The sequence below is a fragment of the Uranotaenia lowii genome, chromosome 1, assembly GCF_029784155.1.
Source record: "Uranotaenia lowii strain MFRU-FL chromosome 1, ASM2978415v1, whole genome shotgun sequence".
NCBI classification, from domain to species: Eukaryota; Metazoa; Arthropoda; class Insecta; order Diptera; family Culicidae; genus Uranotaenia; species Uranotaenia lowii.
The window spans coordinates 35,617,094-35,636,183 of NC_073691.1; the positions used below are offsets into that span (position 1 = coordinate 35,617,094).

General features: G+C 36.2%; 1 protein-coding gene across 2 annotated transcripts in view; it reads left to right on the top strand.

Annotated features, from left to right (window-relative positions):
* The first annotated feature begins 3,778 nt into the window (after positions 1-3,778).
* LOC129751351 (transient receptor potential protein) overlaps positions 3,779-19,090 on the top strand; it is a 44,566-nt gene continuing 29,254 nt past the window's right edge. For both annotated transcript variants that reach the window (XM_055746800.1, XM_055746807.1), the window contains exons 1-6: positions 3,779-4,590; positions 15,018-15,162; positions 15,229-15,324; positions 15,398-15,540; positions 16,020-16,221; positions 16,296-16,469. In XM_055746800.1, coding sequence (XP_055602775.1) covers positions 4,337-4,590; positions 15,018-15,162; positions 15,229-15,324; positions 15,398-15,540; positions 16,020-16,221; positions 16,296-16,469 — 1,014 coding nt within the window. In that variant the 5' untranslated portion in view covers positions 3,779-4,336. The remainder of the gene's footprint in view (positions 4,591-15,017; positions 15,163-15,228; positions 15,325-15,397; positions 15,541-16,019; positions 16,222-16,295; positions 16,470-19,090) is intronic.

Consider the following 19,090-nt stretch of genomic DNA (forward strand, 5'->3'; position numbering starts at 1 on the left):
ACTTATTGATGTTTCATCAAAAAATCCTTTTCCATGTGAAAGATCATGACAAAACTAAGATCATAAGCGTATGAGCATATTTTTGTTATGCACTTTAGGTTCTCCATCGATGAAATTAGCGGGTGTTTTTTTAATTATGTAAGTAAATTTTTCAAACTTTTTTTTGCTTGATAAATAAAAGAAGCATATGATGCGTATTTAAGTCAACAACATATAGGAATATATGCTCACGCAAAGCGACGACGATGACAGTTGGTTTGAGATTTTTATCTCAACACACATCTGAGATATTAAAAGTGGCCCACGTTTCCCCATGGCCCACGATACCCCACTCTCCCCTATCCCAATCCGGGCATTTGATTTCAAAATCGAAATCCGGGAAAATTTTGACAAAACCCAGAAATGACTCAACAAAAATTTAAAAAAAATTTAAAAAAAAATTTTTTTCTGATTTTTTTTAAACTTGCTCAAACAATTTCGTTTTGGAGGCAAACATACATAAAATTAAAATTAAATTTGTTTTTTGTTTGATTTGACAAATAAAGTGAATAAATCCGGGCGAAATCCGGGCTTTTTTCAATCTGATCCGGGTAACCGGGCCGGGCAGGCCTGTTAAAAAATTTTGTTATTAATATCCGGGCAAACCCGAATAAAACCGGGCAATCTGGCAACCTAAACCCAAGTCAGTGATCAAAATTCAATCAAAAATCTAAAAATCAAAATTTAAAGAAAAGTTTTTTGAAGTTTTTTGTCTTTTTTTAAAATTCTTCTTACGTTATGTGTTTAAAACTCCATTTTTAATAACAACTTGAACATGAATAAACATTTATCATATCTTTTTCTTTGTTTTGTTTTTTTATATATATTTTCCTTGTCTTTTCTATCCGTTTTCTATTAGTTTTCCTCGAATTTCCTTTTATTTTTTTTTCACGGTTCTTTATTTTTGCTGAGTTTGTCTATATTTTTCAATTCTCTAATTTTATTTCTCTAATTTTTATTGTTTTCTCCCTTTTTTGTTTCTTATAAATTCTCAACTCTTAAAAATTTTTCAATAATTTTTTTTCCATTTTCCTTTTTTTTACATTTTTCCCATTTTTTTAGCTTATTTTTTTTAAATATTTTTGTCTTTGTAAACATTTTTCTCAATTTTATTTTATCTTTTTTTTTCACTCCACTCTCTTTTTTCTCCATTTTGTCTTCTTTAAACACTATAAATTATTCTTGATTATTTTTTCTTCAGTGAATCCAATCAGCATTCATTTTAATTATCGTATCCTGTCATTCATTAGTCTGTATACTCATTTTCTTGTTTATGACCTATTTTCTTCTACTCTCTGTATGATTTGTTTGACTCACTTCTGTTGTCAGTACTTAATTCTTAAGACTGATGATTTTTTTATGGCTTTCTTAATTTTTTTTAATAGCTATTCTGTGTCATTTCGATTTCATTTAATCTCTTCACTTTTTCAAATAATTTATTTTGTTGTTGTTTTTTTCATTTTTTTCATTTTTCAGTTTTGTTAAATTCTATTTTTTAACACTCCCTTAAAATATTATTTACTTATGCTACAAATTTGCTACAGCTTTTTTATGGGTCATTTCAGTATATATTTATATCTTGCTAGAATTTCATTTTATCATTCTGAATTTTCTTTGATTTTTTCATTATTATTAATCCTTTTTCCTTTTATTTATGTTTACCTTTCAGGTTTTTGTTTCTTCTCTTTCCAATAATATTACATGTTGTTGAATTACGAAATACTTCTTTCAATTACATATTTATTTATTTAAAATATTTTAAACTTTTTTCTTTTTCATTTGAATCTTATTCATACTCTTCTTGTCTCTTCTTTCAATTTTTTATTGTTAATTTCTAATGAACGACTTTCTCTATCATCTAATTTTCATTCTCTGTTGGTTGTTTCCTATTCATTTCTGCTATTTTTGTGTTTATTCAGTTTTGAATTACCCGTATCAAATTTTTACTTTTTCTTCTTCTGTTTTTGTTGTCTATTGTTTTGTGCCTTCGTCGAATGTTTTCAGAATCTTTTTTTTAATCTGGCTTTTGTTGATCATGTTTTTATTTATAAAACCTTTCTTTCTGCTTGTCATATTTAACTTACTGAAATTTATTTTATTTCTCAGCATGTCTTCCGCCAGAAAAAAGTCTAAAATCCAATTTGAAATGTGCTGATGTTTTTCAAAAAAAAAAAGTTTTGAGTTTTTTTGTCTTGATTTGTGATTTTTGTACAGCTTCTAGGTTTTGACCATATTTGTTAAGAAATTGCTTGTATTTTAAAACGAAAATCTCTAAATCAAATGCACCAATTTTGCCAGGTTTGAGATAGAATTGCCAGGATTTCCAGGGACCGGATACGTGCGGAAAAAAATCTAGAAACCTTCTTCCAGGGTAAGGGCCTACTAGATTTTTTTCTGCACGTACCCGGGTTGGACAAACCCGGAAAAATCCGGGCATTTTATTTTAAAATTGACGACCTAAAATCCGAGGGAAATTCATGCCAATTTGGTCAAAACCCGGAACTACTCAACAAAAATCAAGAAACAAAATTGAAAAAAAAGTATTGATCAAATTTCGTCTAAGGATTAATTCAAAAGGCATTCAAAAAACTTTCATGTTAGTTTTTATAAAACTAGCCTAAAAAAATCATTTTGCAGGCATACATTTTTTTCCTGTTTGATTTAACAAGTGGAGAGAAAAAAATCCGGGAAAAATCCGGACATTTTTCAATGAGATCAAGGCGGCCTAGTTGCCTTGACCGGAATGTTCCCAAATTTCGTATTTAATATCCGGGAAATCCCGGATTTTTCTTACAAGCGACAAAATCGGGAACCAGCCGATTGATCTTGTCTCTTTCGACCCGACATGCTTAGCAAGCATACTAATTTCCATATTTCTTCTGCTTGGACCTAATTTGTTTCGATCCCTGAACATGTTTAATCGCCATGCACTTGCGTAAACCAGAAATCCGTAACGAATGAAAACAGATTAAAACCTATCCTTTTTTTCCGAGTTGAAGGACTCAAGGAACTTTAATTACTGTACTGCAACACGTGCCACTCAGAGCTGCCCCCTGAAGGCCATTCCCTCAAAAATCCTTGTTGAGCAGGGGCTCAAATTTCGTTCCGATTTCACAGCGAAAAAAAATGCCACCACACCAACCACCTTCAGGTGGTGGCCACGGAAAAAAAAACTCCCGGCAGCCATCAATTGGTTACGCAAGAGCGAAACATATCGTTGACAACCTAAATCCCATGCTCTTGAACCGATTGGGCCGGTTTGTTCAATTTGTTATGTGGGTGGGAGGAGAAAGTGTGGGTGGAAAGTGTAAGACAATTAGTACTTGGTACCTGGTACCTAGTAGAAAGTCTCCGGGAATTGGCTCACGGTCTTGATGTTGTGCGTGTGTAGTCGTCCAGACGGCTAATTTGGTCCTGCTCCAAGAACGAACGGTGGGTTCAAAACAGAGCTGAACGCGTGGGTGGAAGCGAAACTTGACCGAGGATACCTAAGTCAATGGTGTAGACGAAGGCCTAGTCCACGTGTTTCAACGAGGAACTCCTCAGGGATCCGGGAAAAAGTGTCCGGCTGACTAAGGTAATGCTTCCAGTTGTGTGAATCTTCTGGCCGATATGTGGGTATCGGGTTACATCATTACATTGGCTGGGGCAACTCGCGTTCCAATATTGACATAATTTAACTAATTAAATTAGACAACCGAGGGAAGGTTTTTTGTGGTCCTCCTGAGCTGGTGGTTTTTCAATTTGCCGATATTCGCGTATCGAAAGTTGACCGTTTGACATCGTCGGGATCGTGGGAAGTTTTCTTGTGGTTGAGCTTTGAAGGATTTGGGAGAACTTCCAAAGATGTGACTGATTAAAAGTGGTTAACTCCGGTTCAAATTGGTGAAAAGTACTTCCGGAGTTGTCCTGTGCTGTAACTTGAAGGAAGATTAACTTAAAAGAATGGGAAAACTCCATTTTCGTCTGTTTAATTTAATTAGTCTTTGAGGTTATAGGTTTTCAAGTACATGAAAAAAGTAATTCAGCTGATCAATCCGGTGAACAAAAATTGAGTGGAAGTTGGGAGTTTTAAAGGAATACAAAAACCTCCAACAAATCTGAAAAAGATAAACCCAGGTTTGCGTTCCAGATCGATCCAAAGAACAACCTTGGTCGTGTACCTCTCAAAGTGTCAAACTAAGTGCCTTCTAATTACATGAAATGTGAACTACTGGATCAATAGCCCGTAGTTGGCAAAGTGAAAATCTAAGTGAAAAAAGCAAAAGTGTCCTGAGAACTAAGCCCTAGAAGCAAAATGAAGAAACCCTCCGAATCCCGGGAGAATCTGGTGAACTCGAATGCCTCGCTGGCAACGAGCGCCGGAGGTCAGCAATCGGATGGTCGAAACAACTCGAACGCCATGGCCAACATCGAGGTGGAGGCGGATGGGAAATCGATCAGGAGTGCCGTTTCGGAGTTCGATCGGGAAGCGCCGGATATCATACTGACCCGAACCGAGAAGCAATTTCTGCTGAGTGCCGAGCGAGGTGATTGCGCAACGGTTCGAAGGTGAGTAGAGGCGTCTCAGCGGGGACGTCTCCAGAAAAGGGCTTCATTCGGATTGGTGTTGCGTAACGAAGGATTTTACAGACTGCGCACGTGCAATGGGTGAAATCCCGGATGGAATAATAGCTAATGCATTAAACCAGTAAACAGTCATTCCATTTTCTAGTGTAATTTATTTAAAAGGTCATAGATTTGGTTCGGAGTGTAATTTATTTCAAGGTACAGATATTTTATGAAAATTAAGTACCAATTCCCTTCTGCTCTTTATTATAATTTTCCTCATGTGATGATCGATAACAAACTGGTTGAATGTTACTTCCGGTATTTCTACGGCTAGCTAGACTACTCTTTTTCCTGCCTTCCAGTCGATAAACATCAACAGTGCACATCTGTTCGCACTGTGTGCCCAATCCACCTCCACCAACATTCCTGAATCTCTATTTCTTTTGCCTTTTGGTGACACTGGTGATGTTTTTTCCACATTTGAGATCCAAATGATAGGCCACCAAGCACGCCTTTACCGCCTATGTGCCACTAGCTTAGCAGCCATACAACACCACGGATTTAACGGAAAGTTGAAGATTGATTGTGGTTCAACAATGTTATCTGGCTACCACGCACTTCAATTTTTCAACCTATGTACTTAACAGCTATCGTCTCTATCTCTATCGACTTAGTCTATATTTGGGCGATACAACTACGCCAACCAGGTCAAGGTCGTTAAGGTGCTCCAGAGCCGAAGGATGCCACGGCAATCCTAGAAGTAGCAAAAAATACATCCTTTTTTCACTTCAGCAGTTATCGGGAATAGTTCGCAAAATACATCATCGTGTAAGAAAGCGTCTCATACTGTGCTTCGATGAGATGGACTAGTTTCTCTTCATCTCAACTTCGTATAGCACCGAATCATCCGAACACCAGCAGAAGAGAGTGCTGTCCACAGATGACCACCCGAATCAATATATGATGTTACGGCAGGATTGTTTCATCAATTTGTTCCTGGGTGGGACCACTTTGAAGAGTACTTTGAGTGTTCTACTGATCAAAGTTGCTCGTTACCACACTCTGTTAGGTTTCCTTTCTTTGGAAAATTTAAAGGATATTCAGAAATCACTACGACTTGTTGAGGTTGTCTATTATTTTATAACTCCTGAAGAACAAAACTACGGTTGATAACAGGCGGACTTAGTCAGGAGTAAATTTCTTCTGGGGAGGAAGGTTAAAAATAAAAAGGTTTATCTATTGGGTATGCCGAATTTGTAAGAATTAATGCAATATGCAGTATAGCTTCCACACACACATACGACTTGGAAATGAAACCTCTCATTCGGTCAGTCAGGTCCTCCCTACCTACCTTAGAGTCCGATGCCAATTGTTAGACGTAGAGGGCTGTGAGGAGTTGATTTGTAAGAATGAATTTATCTCAGTGTGTACATCGACTAATATTCGAGCATCCCTCGTCATGTGCCAAAATATGTCGAATGTTTCTCCCAATGGGTATCCGACTAACACGGGCTCTCGGACTACGTTAACGCAAAGATCTCTTAGCCAGTGTATTGCTCTTTCGCAACACTGACAAAATTATCGGTGAGCCACCGTCCGTAAGCAGAGCTCCTTCAGGTCAAAACCAGTGCAACACTGTCCGAATAAACATACAATATAACAGCACCAAGTGGTGCACCAGTGCAACACTCGGCATAAACAAATACGGTTTCAGTAGCAAGATAGTCGGGCTGTTGTTCTCTCGAACAAATCGTTGGCGACGCTAACACAATGTCTATGGTGCTGCCGCTCTGCAAGATGGGATCTGAGCTTTGAAGCTTTCTTCTCAAATATTGCAACTTTGCATTCAAGCTTTGAGTAAAAGCACTTAAACATTGAATATCAAACGTCAGTTCACTCACACCATGATTGTGTTTATTTTGTCCATGGTAACATAAATTTCACTGGTGCACGAGTGAGCATGAAAAGTGTTTAAACTTGAGGTTGGACCCCAACCCAATAGCCCCCCAAGCAACCAAAAGTCGCAAACTTACTTAATCATGGAATTTCCAAGTTCACATTTAAAATTCACTCGGTCCATGGCAACCGTTCTTCAATTTCTCGGGCAACCCACGTTCGCCAGATCACACCCCACTTGGTCTAACCACCTCGCTCGTTGCGCCCCCGCTCGTCTTGTTCCTACCGGATTCGTAGCGAACACCTGTTTTGCAGGACAGTCATCCGGCATTCTCTCAACATGTCCCGCCCAGCGTATCCGGCCAGCCTTCACCACCTTCTGGATACTGGGTTCGCCGTAGAATTGCGCGAGCTCGTGGTTCATCCTTCGTCTCCACACTCCGTTCTCCTGTACGCCGCCAAAGATGGTTCTTAACACTCTAATGAGCGTCTTATGAGCGTCATATACAGGTTACACTTCGTGCAAGGACTAAAAGTATCGTGGAGATCCTTAATGAGACTTTTAAGCGACATGTCAATTACAGCTGTCAAATTTCTGTAGCTTGTTTACATAAACAGTAGAATTCAATTAACGTATTTTGAAAAGGAAGAACCACTTTCTCCGTCATCTGTGTTTCATATCGATCGACAATTGGCGGAAGATAATTCAAGAGCATCAACGATCTGATCGCGAAGCCCTCCAGATTCCAGAACACAAGATAACAGGAACATTTACCCAAGACAGAACCAAACTTATAGTTATCATCATTGCCAAAAGGTACACATTTCTCCTGAAGAAAACCGGAATCGATGTTTCGGCCTAGACGAGTGTCCCCTTCTACAACAACATGCTGGCGATTCGGATGCCGCTCGTGAGCTGCTTGAGTACCAGGCTGCTGATGTTTTGTGTTTTAAAAACGTAGTTTTTCCGTTTCTCACGTCAATGAGTGATTTAAAATTTTGTAAGATTGAAAAGTGATGTATAAGGGTTTGTGCAGAAAATGTTTGTCCACCAAATACGACCAAATTCAGCCGCAGCCGCAGCCCGTGGTGTAGAGGGTAGCTTTCCAGTCTTCTAAGCCAACGGCCATGAGATCGAATCCCGGTCACGGCAAACATAGTAGGGGAAAGTCGTGTAAAACGGACACCCTAAGGTAGAATCGCAATAGAAAATCAGATATTGCTTTTTTCGTCGCAGTTTTCTTGCAGATGGGCTGTTTAGGTTGTTTGCTATCGTATTAACCATTGGAGTAAGTAAATTTCCTTCATCAAGACTGTTTTTATAGTAATCTAAAACATGCTTGCAAATCACACTTTTCAAAAATGGTCGGGTAAAACGGACATTGCTCAGAAAAGGTACATTTTGCCGCAAAAATTGCTGTAAAAGTAGATATTTTTGTGAGTTAAGTATTTGAAAACGTTTTCAAATCAAAATGGAATCAACTGGTCGGAGTCCACAAGCGAAACAGTGTGGTTTCGGAATTCCGCGAGTTATGAACTATTTAGTGAGGAGAGAAAATTTCATCAAATAATGGATTCTCAAAGTTTTTGTTTGTTTTGTTTACTATGATGGGGACTTTCTTGCTATAAATAAACAAAAGTTCTCGAAAGTGTTGATACACTTAGGCGAACATATTCCCATCATTAGATTTGTGCCAAACATTGTAATTCTCGAAATATTGAAAGTGTCCGTTTTACCCGACTTTCCCCTACACTTTCTGTGGGTTGGTGGTAATAGCATTTGTAAGATGCTAGCCATCATATCGTTGAATGGTGTACGCTTAGAGTTAAGTAAAAAGGAATCTCTTCGATGAAACATCAAGTTTTATTGAGATTCTTTATGTGTTTGTGTTCGTTTAAAAAAATTAAGCTGAGAACAATGATTAGTACTTCCGTGTGCGCTTTTGATGGATCGTTTTCCACCACCCGTTTGTATATGTTCAAGGATATTTTGATGATCAAATAAATAAAAAGGTGGTGACATTGAATTATTTTATTATTTTTTTAAATCCATGGAAAGTCCTCTAATATTAAAAAATGGTGTTTAGACCTTCGATCATAATTCAAATAATCTTCTCAAAGCCTTATTTTTGCTCTGTTATAAAGTTTAAATAAACCATATAACAGTTGTATAGCAGTGAGCTGATTTGGTCAGGAGGATGGTGATTTTTATTGTACTCTAGGAGGGCAGTTTCCCGGGGCGATACGCAGTTTCTTTGTAATTAGCAATATATAATTGAGTAAACATAAAAGTCAATGTGATAGTAGATAGTAGAGACCGGCAATCTAGCAGTCTGTCATCTGGTTGTCAGAGAAATCTGTCAACCGGATTTTTTTTCAGCTCGTAGAAGTTTTTTGACACTCCCGTAGAAGCTGAATAGCATTCTCTTCAGCCACTCAAATGAACATTCAAGTAGCTTTAAGAACTTAAATTTTGTACTGTATAGAATTCTCTAGGACTAGGGAAAAGGGCTGATTGAGCTTCTATGTGCACGTTTTAAGAGAATTGTGGTTGCTTGGGATATTTGGCGCTTGTGTAATGTCGCCAAAATTTAAGGGAAGCCGATAGGATCTGGTTAACGTTGACGCCTGCCTGTCTCCACGTTACAAAGGACCGAGTAACCTTAACTACTTAACCCCCTGCCCAGCTAACAAATAAACGTAATAAAAATTATAATCCAAATCGATTATTTAGACATTTTCAATACCATCGTCAACAAGTTGGTATTGAGTGATTTTCTATCATTTATTTACGACAAGCTTTGTCGAAAAATAGTTGCGTCGGATAGCAGTTTATTCAACTTGTTAATATATCTTCAAAAAGTTGGGAATATGCTAATTCGACATTTACAATTTGAGTGAACTGATTTCGTAAAAGAAAATCTCACGTAAAGAGCTATAGCGTGGATCATATCAATTGATAAGTTGGCATCGTGGCAAGATACCGGACTGCGAACTTGGTGGACTGGAGTTCAAATCTCAGACATCGTTTATTTTGCATTTTGTGAGGAAATCGGATCTTTGGAATCTTGTCATTGTAGATATATCGCCTCCACTTTGTGTAGCTATAGGCTATTTTGCTACGATCAATACAATCTTTTCATCTGGTATAATTGTTTGAATAATTCTGTTGTTCCTGCGATATACCTTCCTTAATGTTTGCTGGGTGTTGTGTACAAGTTCAATCATTACCAGAAAACACAGACCCCCATCAAACGTTAAAAAAATTCGCGCTCAGTCGGCGTTCATGCGGCAATCGTCAATAGATTAATCGAGAAATCAGAGATTTTCTCCGGTAGTCTGATGTTTATTTTCACTATGGCGGTCCTCCCAAGATTATCACATATAGTCCAGTTTTGAGGAAATCTGTTTGCACTGGTGTAAAAATTGCCGCAAGTGACTTTTATCCAAAGAGAATGTTGAAACTTCAAAATTGGTAGGATTAACATAAATCCCGCGATTTGATTAACAGAAGTGTCGTTCAAAGAGTGAAAAAGATACATATTTCGAAATTGTCGAAAATTGCCGCGTTTTCTGTAAAAAGTCAAAGTGTGTGGAACAGTGATTGAAGAACGAATATCGATAGTGAAGGCAAAGTTGCCAGTTTAAGATCTCGGTCCAGTTAAGGACTTCGATCCAGTCAAGACTTAAGGACTTTGATCCAGTTCAGGACTTCGGTCCAGTTCAGGATCTCAATCCAGTTGAGGCAATGTCTAGGACTAAGGTTTAGTTAAGACAGAGTTGCCAGTTTTGGACTTCGCCTGCAAATTGCATGTACTGAAAATATAAGAAATTCATTACAGTGTTTGAGTGTGTTTATGGAAAATATGACAACTTGCTGGTAATTTCAGTAGGCACTTGTTTTGCCATTTTTGCAAATTGTGAATTGGGATTCGAACAGAAAAAACGACTTGAAAACCGCCAAGACCAGACGATTATTCAGATAGAGAACTGGGAACTACGGGTTGAATATAAATTCCTTGAGATTTGTATCTAAGGCTACGCAGGATTAACTTTTTCATGGGTAGTATATTGGCGAGAAGGATTTGATTCTATTGAATCATTTATCATATTTTGCAAACTGTATTGTTTATTTTTCTCTATGTATCTCCATGATATATTAATTTTAAATCAACAAGGTGGTTCGTAAATTTGATTTCTGAATCTCAAACCTGATACCATTATTTGAAAAATTAAAGCCGAATTACAATGTTGATTATTTGCAAAAATCGGAACAAAACTACCACCATATTGAATTAATTAAATTTGTTTCTTTATAAACATTAAAGAGGTTTACATTTAATTTGGAGCCTTGTCACGAGTAAAAAAATCTGCAAAATGTCCTGAGAAATCAACGCATTGATCGTATTTTAGTAACATGATCTCATCTGAAACTCTATGTGGTGAAAACAGTTCTTTCAACTACCTTGATCACCCGTAACTCAATTGCAGAAAATTCCGTTAAACCTCCTTTAAATAAAATAAAATGCTTAAAAAAATGATTTTATTATATCGAAACTTGATTATTTATCAAATTTTAAGTATATTCCTTAATTTCTTGGGAAAATAGAAATTATCTTATACATTTCCAGTTGAAGGGATACTAAAAATAAGTTTTACACAGTCCAGTTGTCTAATAGTTCAAGTTGAGTCTATATAGAAAACTTCTTTTACAAAATTTTGAAGGAATTTCCAAAGAATAAATCATCTCGTATAATCCAATTTGTTTTGTAATTAATGTGAGTAATGTTTATGATCATCACTAAACACTTATTTAAGATGCATCATATTTTTAAGGAAAGTGTTTTTTTTTTTATTTCATTTAATAATCAAATAAAATTTAATCAAAATTAAATAAAATAATAGTTGTATTCGGCAACACAGAAGATAAATGGAATTAAATAAATTTCTATGACAACGTAGTTTTGGCAGTACAAGGCAAAACAAACAAAACAAAGTCAGTTATTAATCTATTTTTGTGAGTGTGTGTCTGAGGAAATTTCTGAATTAAGATTCCTAAAAATCGTAGAATCACGACATAGCCTAGTTGGTAAGATGAGCACAGATTTGCAAGGCTGATGCTCAGATTGTTTAGAAATGGTTCTGGCTTCGGTAAATAATACGGAAAGGCTGGAAAAACTTTGATTGTTCGTTCCTCCGTTAAATAATATGGAGAGATTCGGAAACACAGATTGTTGAGGCTGCTGCTATGATTGTGTATTTCAATTTGGCTTTCCGGTGGAAGCAACGAAATGGCTTGGGAAGCCATTTGGCTTGGGGTGCTACTGATTATTTGTTTTGATTTGGCTTTCCGGTGAAAAAAGACGGATTTACTTGAAAAGTGCAGATTTTTAAGGCTGCTGCTGATTGAGAAAACGAAATTGGTTTAAGAAGCGCAGATTCTTAAGACTGTTGCTGCTGTTTGTTTGTTTTGATTTAGCCGCCGGGTGGAAATAAACGGAATTTGCTTAAGAAGCGCAGATTTTAAGACTGATTCTGATTGTTTGTTTATAAATGACCTTCCGGTGGGAAAGACGGAATTAGCTCAGGGAACGCAGATTTTTAATACTTTTGCGGCAGATTGTTTGTATTGATTTGGCCTCCCGGTGAGAAAAAAAAAATATAATGGCATAGGAAGTGCAGATTTTTAAGGCTGCTGCTGATTGTTCGTTTTGAATTGGCCTTCCGGTGGAGAATAAAGACGGAATTCACCTAGAAAGCGCAGATTTTTAGGACTGTTGATTAAGAATGTTTGCTTAGATTTGGCCTTACGATGGAAAATGAGGAAAGTGGCTTAGGAAGCGCTGATTTGAAGACTGTTATTATTGCTGATTAATTGTTTCGTTTGGCCTTCCGGTGGAAAAAGAAGGCATTAACTTAGAAAGCGCAGATTTTTAAGGCTTCTGCTGATTGTTTGTGTTCACCTGGCCTTCCGGCGGAAAAAGATGGAATGTCTTAGGCAACGTAGATTTTTAAGGCTGCTGCTGAGTACCCTTTTATCGATAGTAATATGTTACAGATTATTTACAGGGTTTTTTCCTAGCTGTAAACATCAAATATCAACATCAAATAATTTGGCCGTCTTTCTTTCTCCACAAGAATCGCAGGTGCCACTGCTCCGTTCTATGTAGCAGGAATTTGTTAGCCGAGTATAACTAATTCGGGGTCTCGTCAAGGTGCATTGCTCGTGTACAAGGAATTGGTTTCGATTTAAAATAAACAGATCTCTCTCGGATAAGAAGTGTGAGTTCCATTTAGCCCAAATTATTTGATTGAACCAACGGACAGCGTCCGTTGCTAGGATTTCTTGGGTTATAAACTTCCCGCTGCGTCCGGCATTTGCCAGGATATCCGCCTTCTGGTAACCGAGAATACTGCAATGACCTGGTACCCAACATAGTTTAGTTTTCGTGTGTTTCAGTGCTGTTTTGCCTTCAGTATCCAGGGGTATGAGGATCGTTTTTTTTTTTCTTTATTTTTTTTCTTCAGATTTTTTTTATTATTATTATTATTAATCAATATTTCAAATAATTAAACCTAGAGTTGTGTTTTGTCACTATAAACTGTGTTTTGAAATAACCAACTAAATTCCTCCATTTACTTATTCACTTCTAATGTAACGTATAACTTTTTTTATTTTATCAGGTCTTTTTTTCTAAAGCACTTTCTTTAACTTTTCAACGGAATTACAGTAACATTACTGGATACCAAAAATTCCTGTCATCTCAAATTAACTCAACAATATTGAGTTAAGTGAAAAAACTACTTTCACTGCTTTTTTTGTTGCTTCGACTTCGATCTTCCACGGTTTAGCTTACTCTGTGCTAGCGAAATGCTAGCCGTAGGTACTGTCATGACCGAGCCTGACTCTGATTCTGTTGATGTTTCGGATGATGTAGCTCTACCGTCAGTTTTTAATTCGATCCGTCCTCGTTTCGGCCGCTCCGCAGTTACTTTCGTGAAAGCCTCTTCTTTCTCATCTATCGCCAAGTTAAGCTCTTTCACTTCGGTTTCCTCGAAAGTTTCCCCCGTTTCTTCCTCGGTTGTAGACTGTTGCTGGACATCTTCTACCGCTGCTGTTGTTTTTTCCGATGTGTTGCACGACTCATCCGCTATTTCATTTTTCAATAAGGGCTTGGGCATTGAAATGCCAACTTCCTGTCTAACCTCTTGATTTTCCACCACGTGACTAGATCCAGCAGCAACGTCACTATATCGCATTTTCATCCGGCTACTTACAGTCACACGTTTAGGACAATAAGCTTTGATGTGCTCTGAACTTCCACAAACAAAGCATTTATTTATAAGCCCATCATAATAAACGCGTGCTTGGAAGTTATGCACATGAACTGTCGCTGGAACTTCACTTTTTATCTCCATATGGATGCCCCGAACTGCGCTCCAAATTGGAAACCCGGTCTCTGTCCCATACCTTTCGCGCACCATACGTTGGATAGTCCCAAATCTCGAGAACACATCTGAAATTTCTTAATCTTCTATCTCCGGTGGTAGATTGAAGACACGCACATATTTGAAAACACTAGTTGCGGCAGACAAGGTCACTGTTGTCGAGCTGCTTTCATCGTAAAAGAATTCCAACGAAGAAGGCAACCTTTTCAAGGTCTCCTTCAGCAGGGCTTCGGATTTGAACTTGAGATACACGCAATGCTCTTTCGGCTCCTTATACATAGCCAAAAGGTTTTCAGACACCAAATTCATTTTCAGTCTAAGGAACTGAAATATTCCGCTATCCGATGGCTCAGCTTTGCCGTGTCCAAAAAAAAAATTCGCAACGTGTTGGTCCGCGCTTCCTCCAGTTTGGACGCCATTATCCCACAGGTCGATATCTGCTATTGTTTGGAACAAAAGCGAAATTTTAACAGTAGCTAGGCTACACACAGTTGAATTCGACGTCGCAGCAGTGAAAAAGTCGACTACTCGGCTAGAAGTCCAAACACCAACTGTGTTCGGAACAGATAGCATCAATTCAGCTTGCAGAGCATTGCTCAGATAAAAGGGTTTAGTGACTTTTTGGGTTTTGCATGAGTATTTCCATGCATGCAAATTTTTAGATATAGGAATCAAAAATAAACAAACTGAAGTGAACGATAATAACAAATGCAAATCGCGCAAGTAGTTATACAAAATACAAAAAAAATATTGTACTCTTAATCTTCTGGAGTAATCAACAAACAAATAAACGAACAAATAAACAAACACACAAAACAGTATTCAAAGTCTATTGCTAACAGAAAAAATCTTTGGCTACAGCTTTTCCCAAGACCACAAAGCGCTAGGAGTATGTGACATTTTTCAAACAATTTCCAAAATCTTTTTTTAAGATAAGTAAATATTCACCCGTTCATTTTGATCAAAAAGTAAACTTTTTTGATAACAGACGATTGGAAGTTCTACAAATGTTGCAGTTTGACACAATCACATGTATATTTAATTAAAATAAAAATAACTTTTTACTATATTCCTGCTTTAAGAATCATCCAAGAAAACAAAGCCACTCCGGAAGAATTCGACATCAACTGCGTGGATCCGTTGAACCGGTCAGCCCTGATAGCAGCAATCGAAAACGAAAACATTGAACTCATCCGGCTGCTACTGGGCGAGGGAATCAAAGTCAAGGTAACTTGTATCTATTTTTCTCATATATATATATAAATTTAACCATATTTTTATTATTCGATCCAGGATGCACTCCTGCACGCCATCAAGGAAGAATACGTGGAAGCAGTCGAAACTTTACTCCTCTGGGAGGAGGAAAACCACGTTCCTGGTGATCCTTATGTAAGTGGTTCATTGATGAATATTATATATTTGGGCGATATAAAAAGGATTTTTTGTCCGATTTTATCCACAGAGTTGGGAAGCGGTTGATCGATCGTCCTCATCCTTTACTGCCGATATTACCCCACTCATCCTGGCCGCTCATAAAAATAATTATGAAATTCTCAAAATTTTGCTCGATCGAGGGGCTACCCTGCCCATGCCACATGATGTTCGGTAAGCTTCAAAATAGTATCGTGTATTTTCACTTAATATGTAAAGAAAATTTAGTTTAGTTCAAAATTTGTTTCTTTATTCCCGAACGTTTTAACGATTTCTTATGATTAACGAGAACATCTCGAATCGTAATTCAAATGTCAAGACACGAATAATTTCCTGGTAAAGATCACGTGTTGCATCTGTCTATATCTTTTTGCTAACTAGTTCTTTTAGGGTTACCATCTGTCGAATATTATAAAAATGGAATAATTTTGCAGAACTGCCGTTCGATTCAAGACAAATTTAACCTTTTTTAAAAGAAATTTCGAATATCAGCGATGGTAACTTTTCATAGTTAACTCATAAGTCATCCACGTGGTCTACCTCCTGCCAAAATTAGTATTCATTCGTGCAAAGCAATAAATTAAGCTCACCTGCCACAATGCGCCTTCAAGTAGACTAAATCGCTCTCACTTTGTCCTTTTCCATTTTCACAGCTGCGGATGTGACGAGTGTGTCACGTCGAGTGACCATGATTCCCTGCGCCATTCACAGTCCCGCATCAATGCGTACCGGGCCCTCTCGTCCAGTTCGTTGATAGCGCTCAGCTCAAAGGATCCCATCTCGACGGCGTTTCACCTCAGCTGGGAGCTGCGGCGTCTCAGCCGGATGGAGTCGGAATTTCGGGCAGAATACACGGCAAGTGCAACTGGTTATCCTTTTGAGTTCGGGGAGGCAACTACATGTAGTTAACCGATTTAATTATTCCGCAGGCGATGCGACTCAATTCGCAGGAACTGGGCACGGCTCTGCTAGATCATGCCCGGACATCGAACGAGCTGGAAATCATGCTGAACTACAATCCGGGGGCGACCGATAACTGGGAACCGGGCGAGCGACAGACGCTGGAACGACTCAAGCTGGCCATCAAGTTTAAGCAGAAATTGGTAGGTTGTTTTAACTATTTTATTTGGCGTGGGAGAAGTTTCAAACGTTGTAGTATATTAAATGAAGAAAAAGATTGTAAACATTCATGAACATTAACATTTATGTAAAATTTATGTTTTCGACTAGGAAGATGTTTTTAAATTATAATTTTTTGCTTTTTACGGTCTGAGATTTCGATCAAACAACTTTTTGATTCGGGTTTTTCAAATAAATAGTTGTTTGATTAAAATCTCAGACCGAAAAAAGCCAAAAATTATGATTTATAAACATTTACAAAATTGTGAACAAATTTAATATAATTTTCAGCTTTCAAATTTAACAGAAATGTTTTTGCTGAGAATTGTTTTGATTTTGATTTCTTATTGAAAATATTTTAACGGATTAATAATAATAATAATTTTTATGAAACAATTTATTTTTGTTACTTTATAATTAAATATTAATTTCTTCTTTTTCAATCCCCCTCCCGTTCGAAATTTCCAAAGAACCCGAAGGGGGGGACTAAATACAGATTGATTTATTTCATGGAAATTTTGAAATATTTATCAAATATTCGAAAAATTACAAGAGCAAAAAACAGTTTGTTGAAGATGGGAGTTTTATCACCTTTTGTTTTCTTGATATTATTGTATTATTCGATAAAAAAAACTTGATTTATAGGTTTTGTGCAATGATATAGCATGCAATTTAGTTGCAAACAATCTTTCATACAATTTATTCCAATTTATTTGTATTTCGCATCTGTTTTTACTATACAAATTACATGTGTTGAAAATGAGCAGGTGGAATTTTCTTTAAGAAGCATTTTCACCACAGACTTAACAGGTTAAATTATACTTCTTAAAAACATTTCTACCCGCTCATTTTCAATACCTGTAATTTTTATCTGATCTTCTTCTATCCATCTTTAATTTTCAACTCTTGAAATGTTCTCACTATGAGAACATAACATACACCAAGAAGGCCGTAAACAATAATTTTAAATGTTTCTTTATCAGCAAATATTTTTTATTAAAAAAAGCAATTCCATATTGAAAGTCCTACGGAAGACATTTTTTAAGTAAAAGTGTGACTTGTAACCTTAAAAAAATCAACTCAAATTCTACTTTATATTTGTGATTTTTATCTGCATTGTTTGAACAAACGAACTTTTATTAAAAATAAGAAATTGTTGGCTTAAAAAAATATTTTCAAATTCTATTTTAAATTTCTAATTTTCAGCATAGTTGATGTACAAACGAACTTTAATTAAAAATTTGAAATTTTGAAATTCAATTTACTAACGGAAACATAAGTTTGTGATCTCTTGAACGAAAATGAAAATGTCACTTTGATATTTTTATCTTGATTGTAAAACTCATTTACGAGGTAAATCATATTCTGAATTTTGAACATGCATTCAGAATATGCATTCTGAACCTGAATTGAATAGAAGTATTTTCAATCTGTTTCCAAATTTCAATACGATTACTGAAATGTATAAAAATCTGACATCCGAATCTTAATTCCATATCAAAATTTAAAAACCAAATTTTAGAGCTCTTATTCATGAATCTTTGATTTAAATTATGTAGTTGTGTAGTTTAACTTCAGATTGCCATTTGAAGCCTTGTATTACGACAACTTTTATAAGAATTAAGTTTAAGGACTTTAAACCTATTATTTTCATTTTTTATGCCCGGAAAATTATTATGTCACTGGAAAACTTGAGCCTGAAAGCCGAAAATCAAACCATGACAAAAAAAAAATATTTTCATAATACTGAATATGCAAATAATTTTCGTAAATCATGAATAAAATTTGATGTGAGATGAAAGAAAACAAATTAAAACTGGAATTTCTTAGCAGCTTTTCAATTTAAATTTAATACTCGAATTCAAAATCGGGAATCCTGAACTGGATACAGAATCCAAAATATGATAAAAGAAATATTATTTTTGGTTTGGAAATATGGAACCAAAACCTTTGAAATGAGTTAAATGTCATTCAAAACTTATTATTCAGAACTGAATTTCTATAAACAAGTTTTAAAGTTTTGAAAAACTGTTGCAGAATTTTTAACCTGGGATGGGTTTTTGAGGTTTTGGCATAAGTGTTGAGTCTATATTATTTTTGAAATTTTGAGTGTTGCGTTGAAGTAGCTCAGCTCTACTCAAAAATTCTAAATTTCGATTTATTATAAAAAATTTAGCAAAATATTATTCAGACGATTATTAATAAATTTTGTTTAGCTGATATGCATTCTCATTCTCAAATTCAATTTTATCCCGAAAGTTTATCAAATTGATAAACTTTTATAAGAAATCTGATCTTTCGTTAACTTATCTATCTTGAAATATGAAATCTTGCATAACCCTCATCTGTCCCAAAAAATTTACCCGTTTCAGTTCCTGGAGTGTCGATTTGACACTCCTGACAAAAATCAATATATCTCACTTGTTTCCTAGCTGATTTTTATAAAACTAATATTTTTAGAAACTTCGTTATGAAACTCAAATATATTTATCGGACAATATTCACATACAATACTTCATTTTTCTGTTACAGAAAATGAAAATCCGAAAAAACATGCTTCGCAAAAAAGACTGTAGATTGCTTTAAAATGCTTAAAAAAATCTGT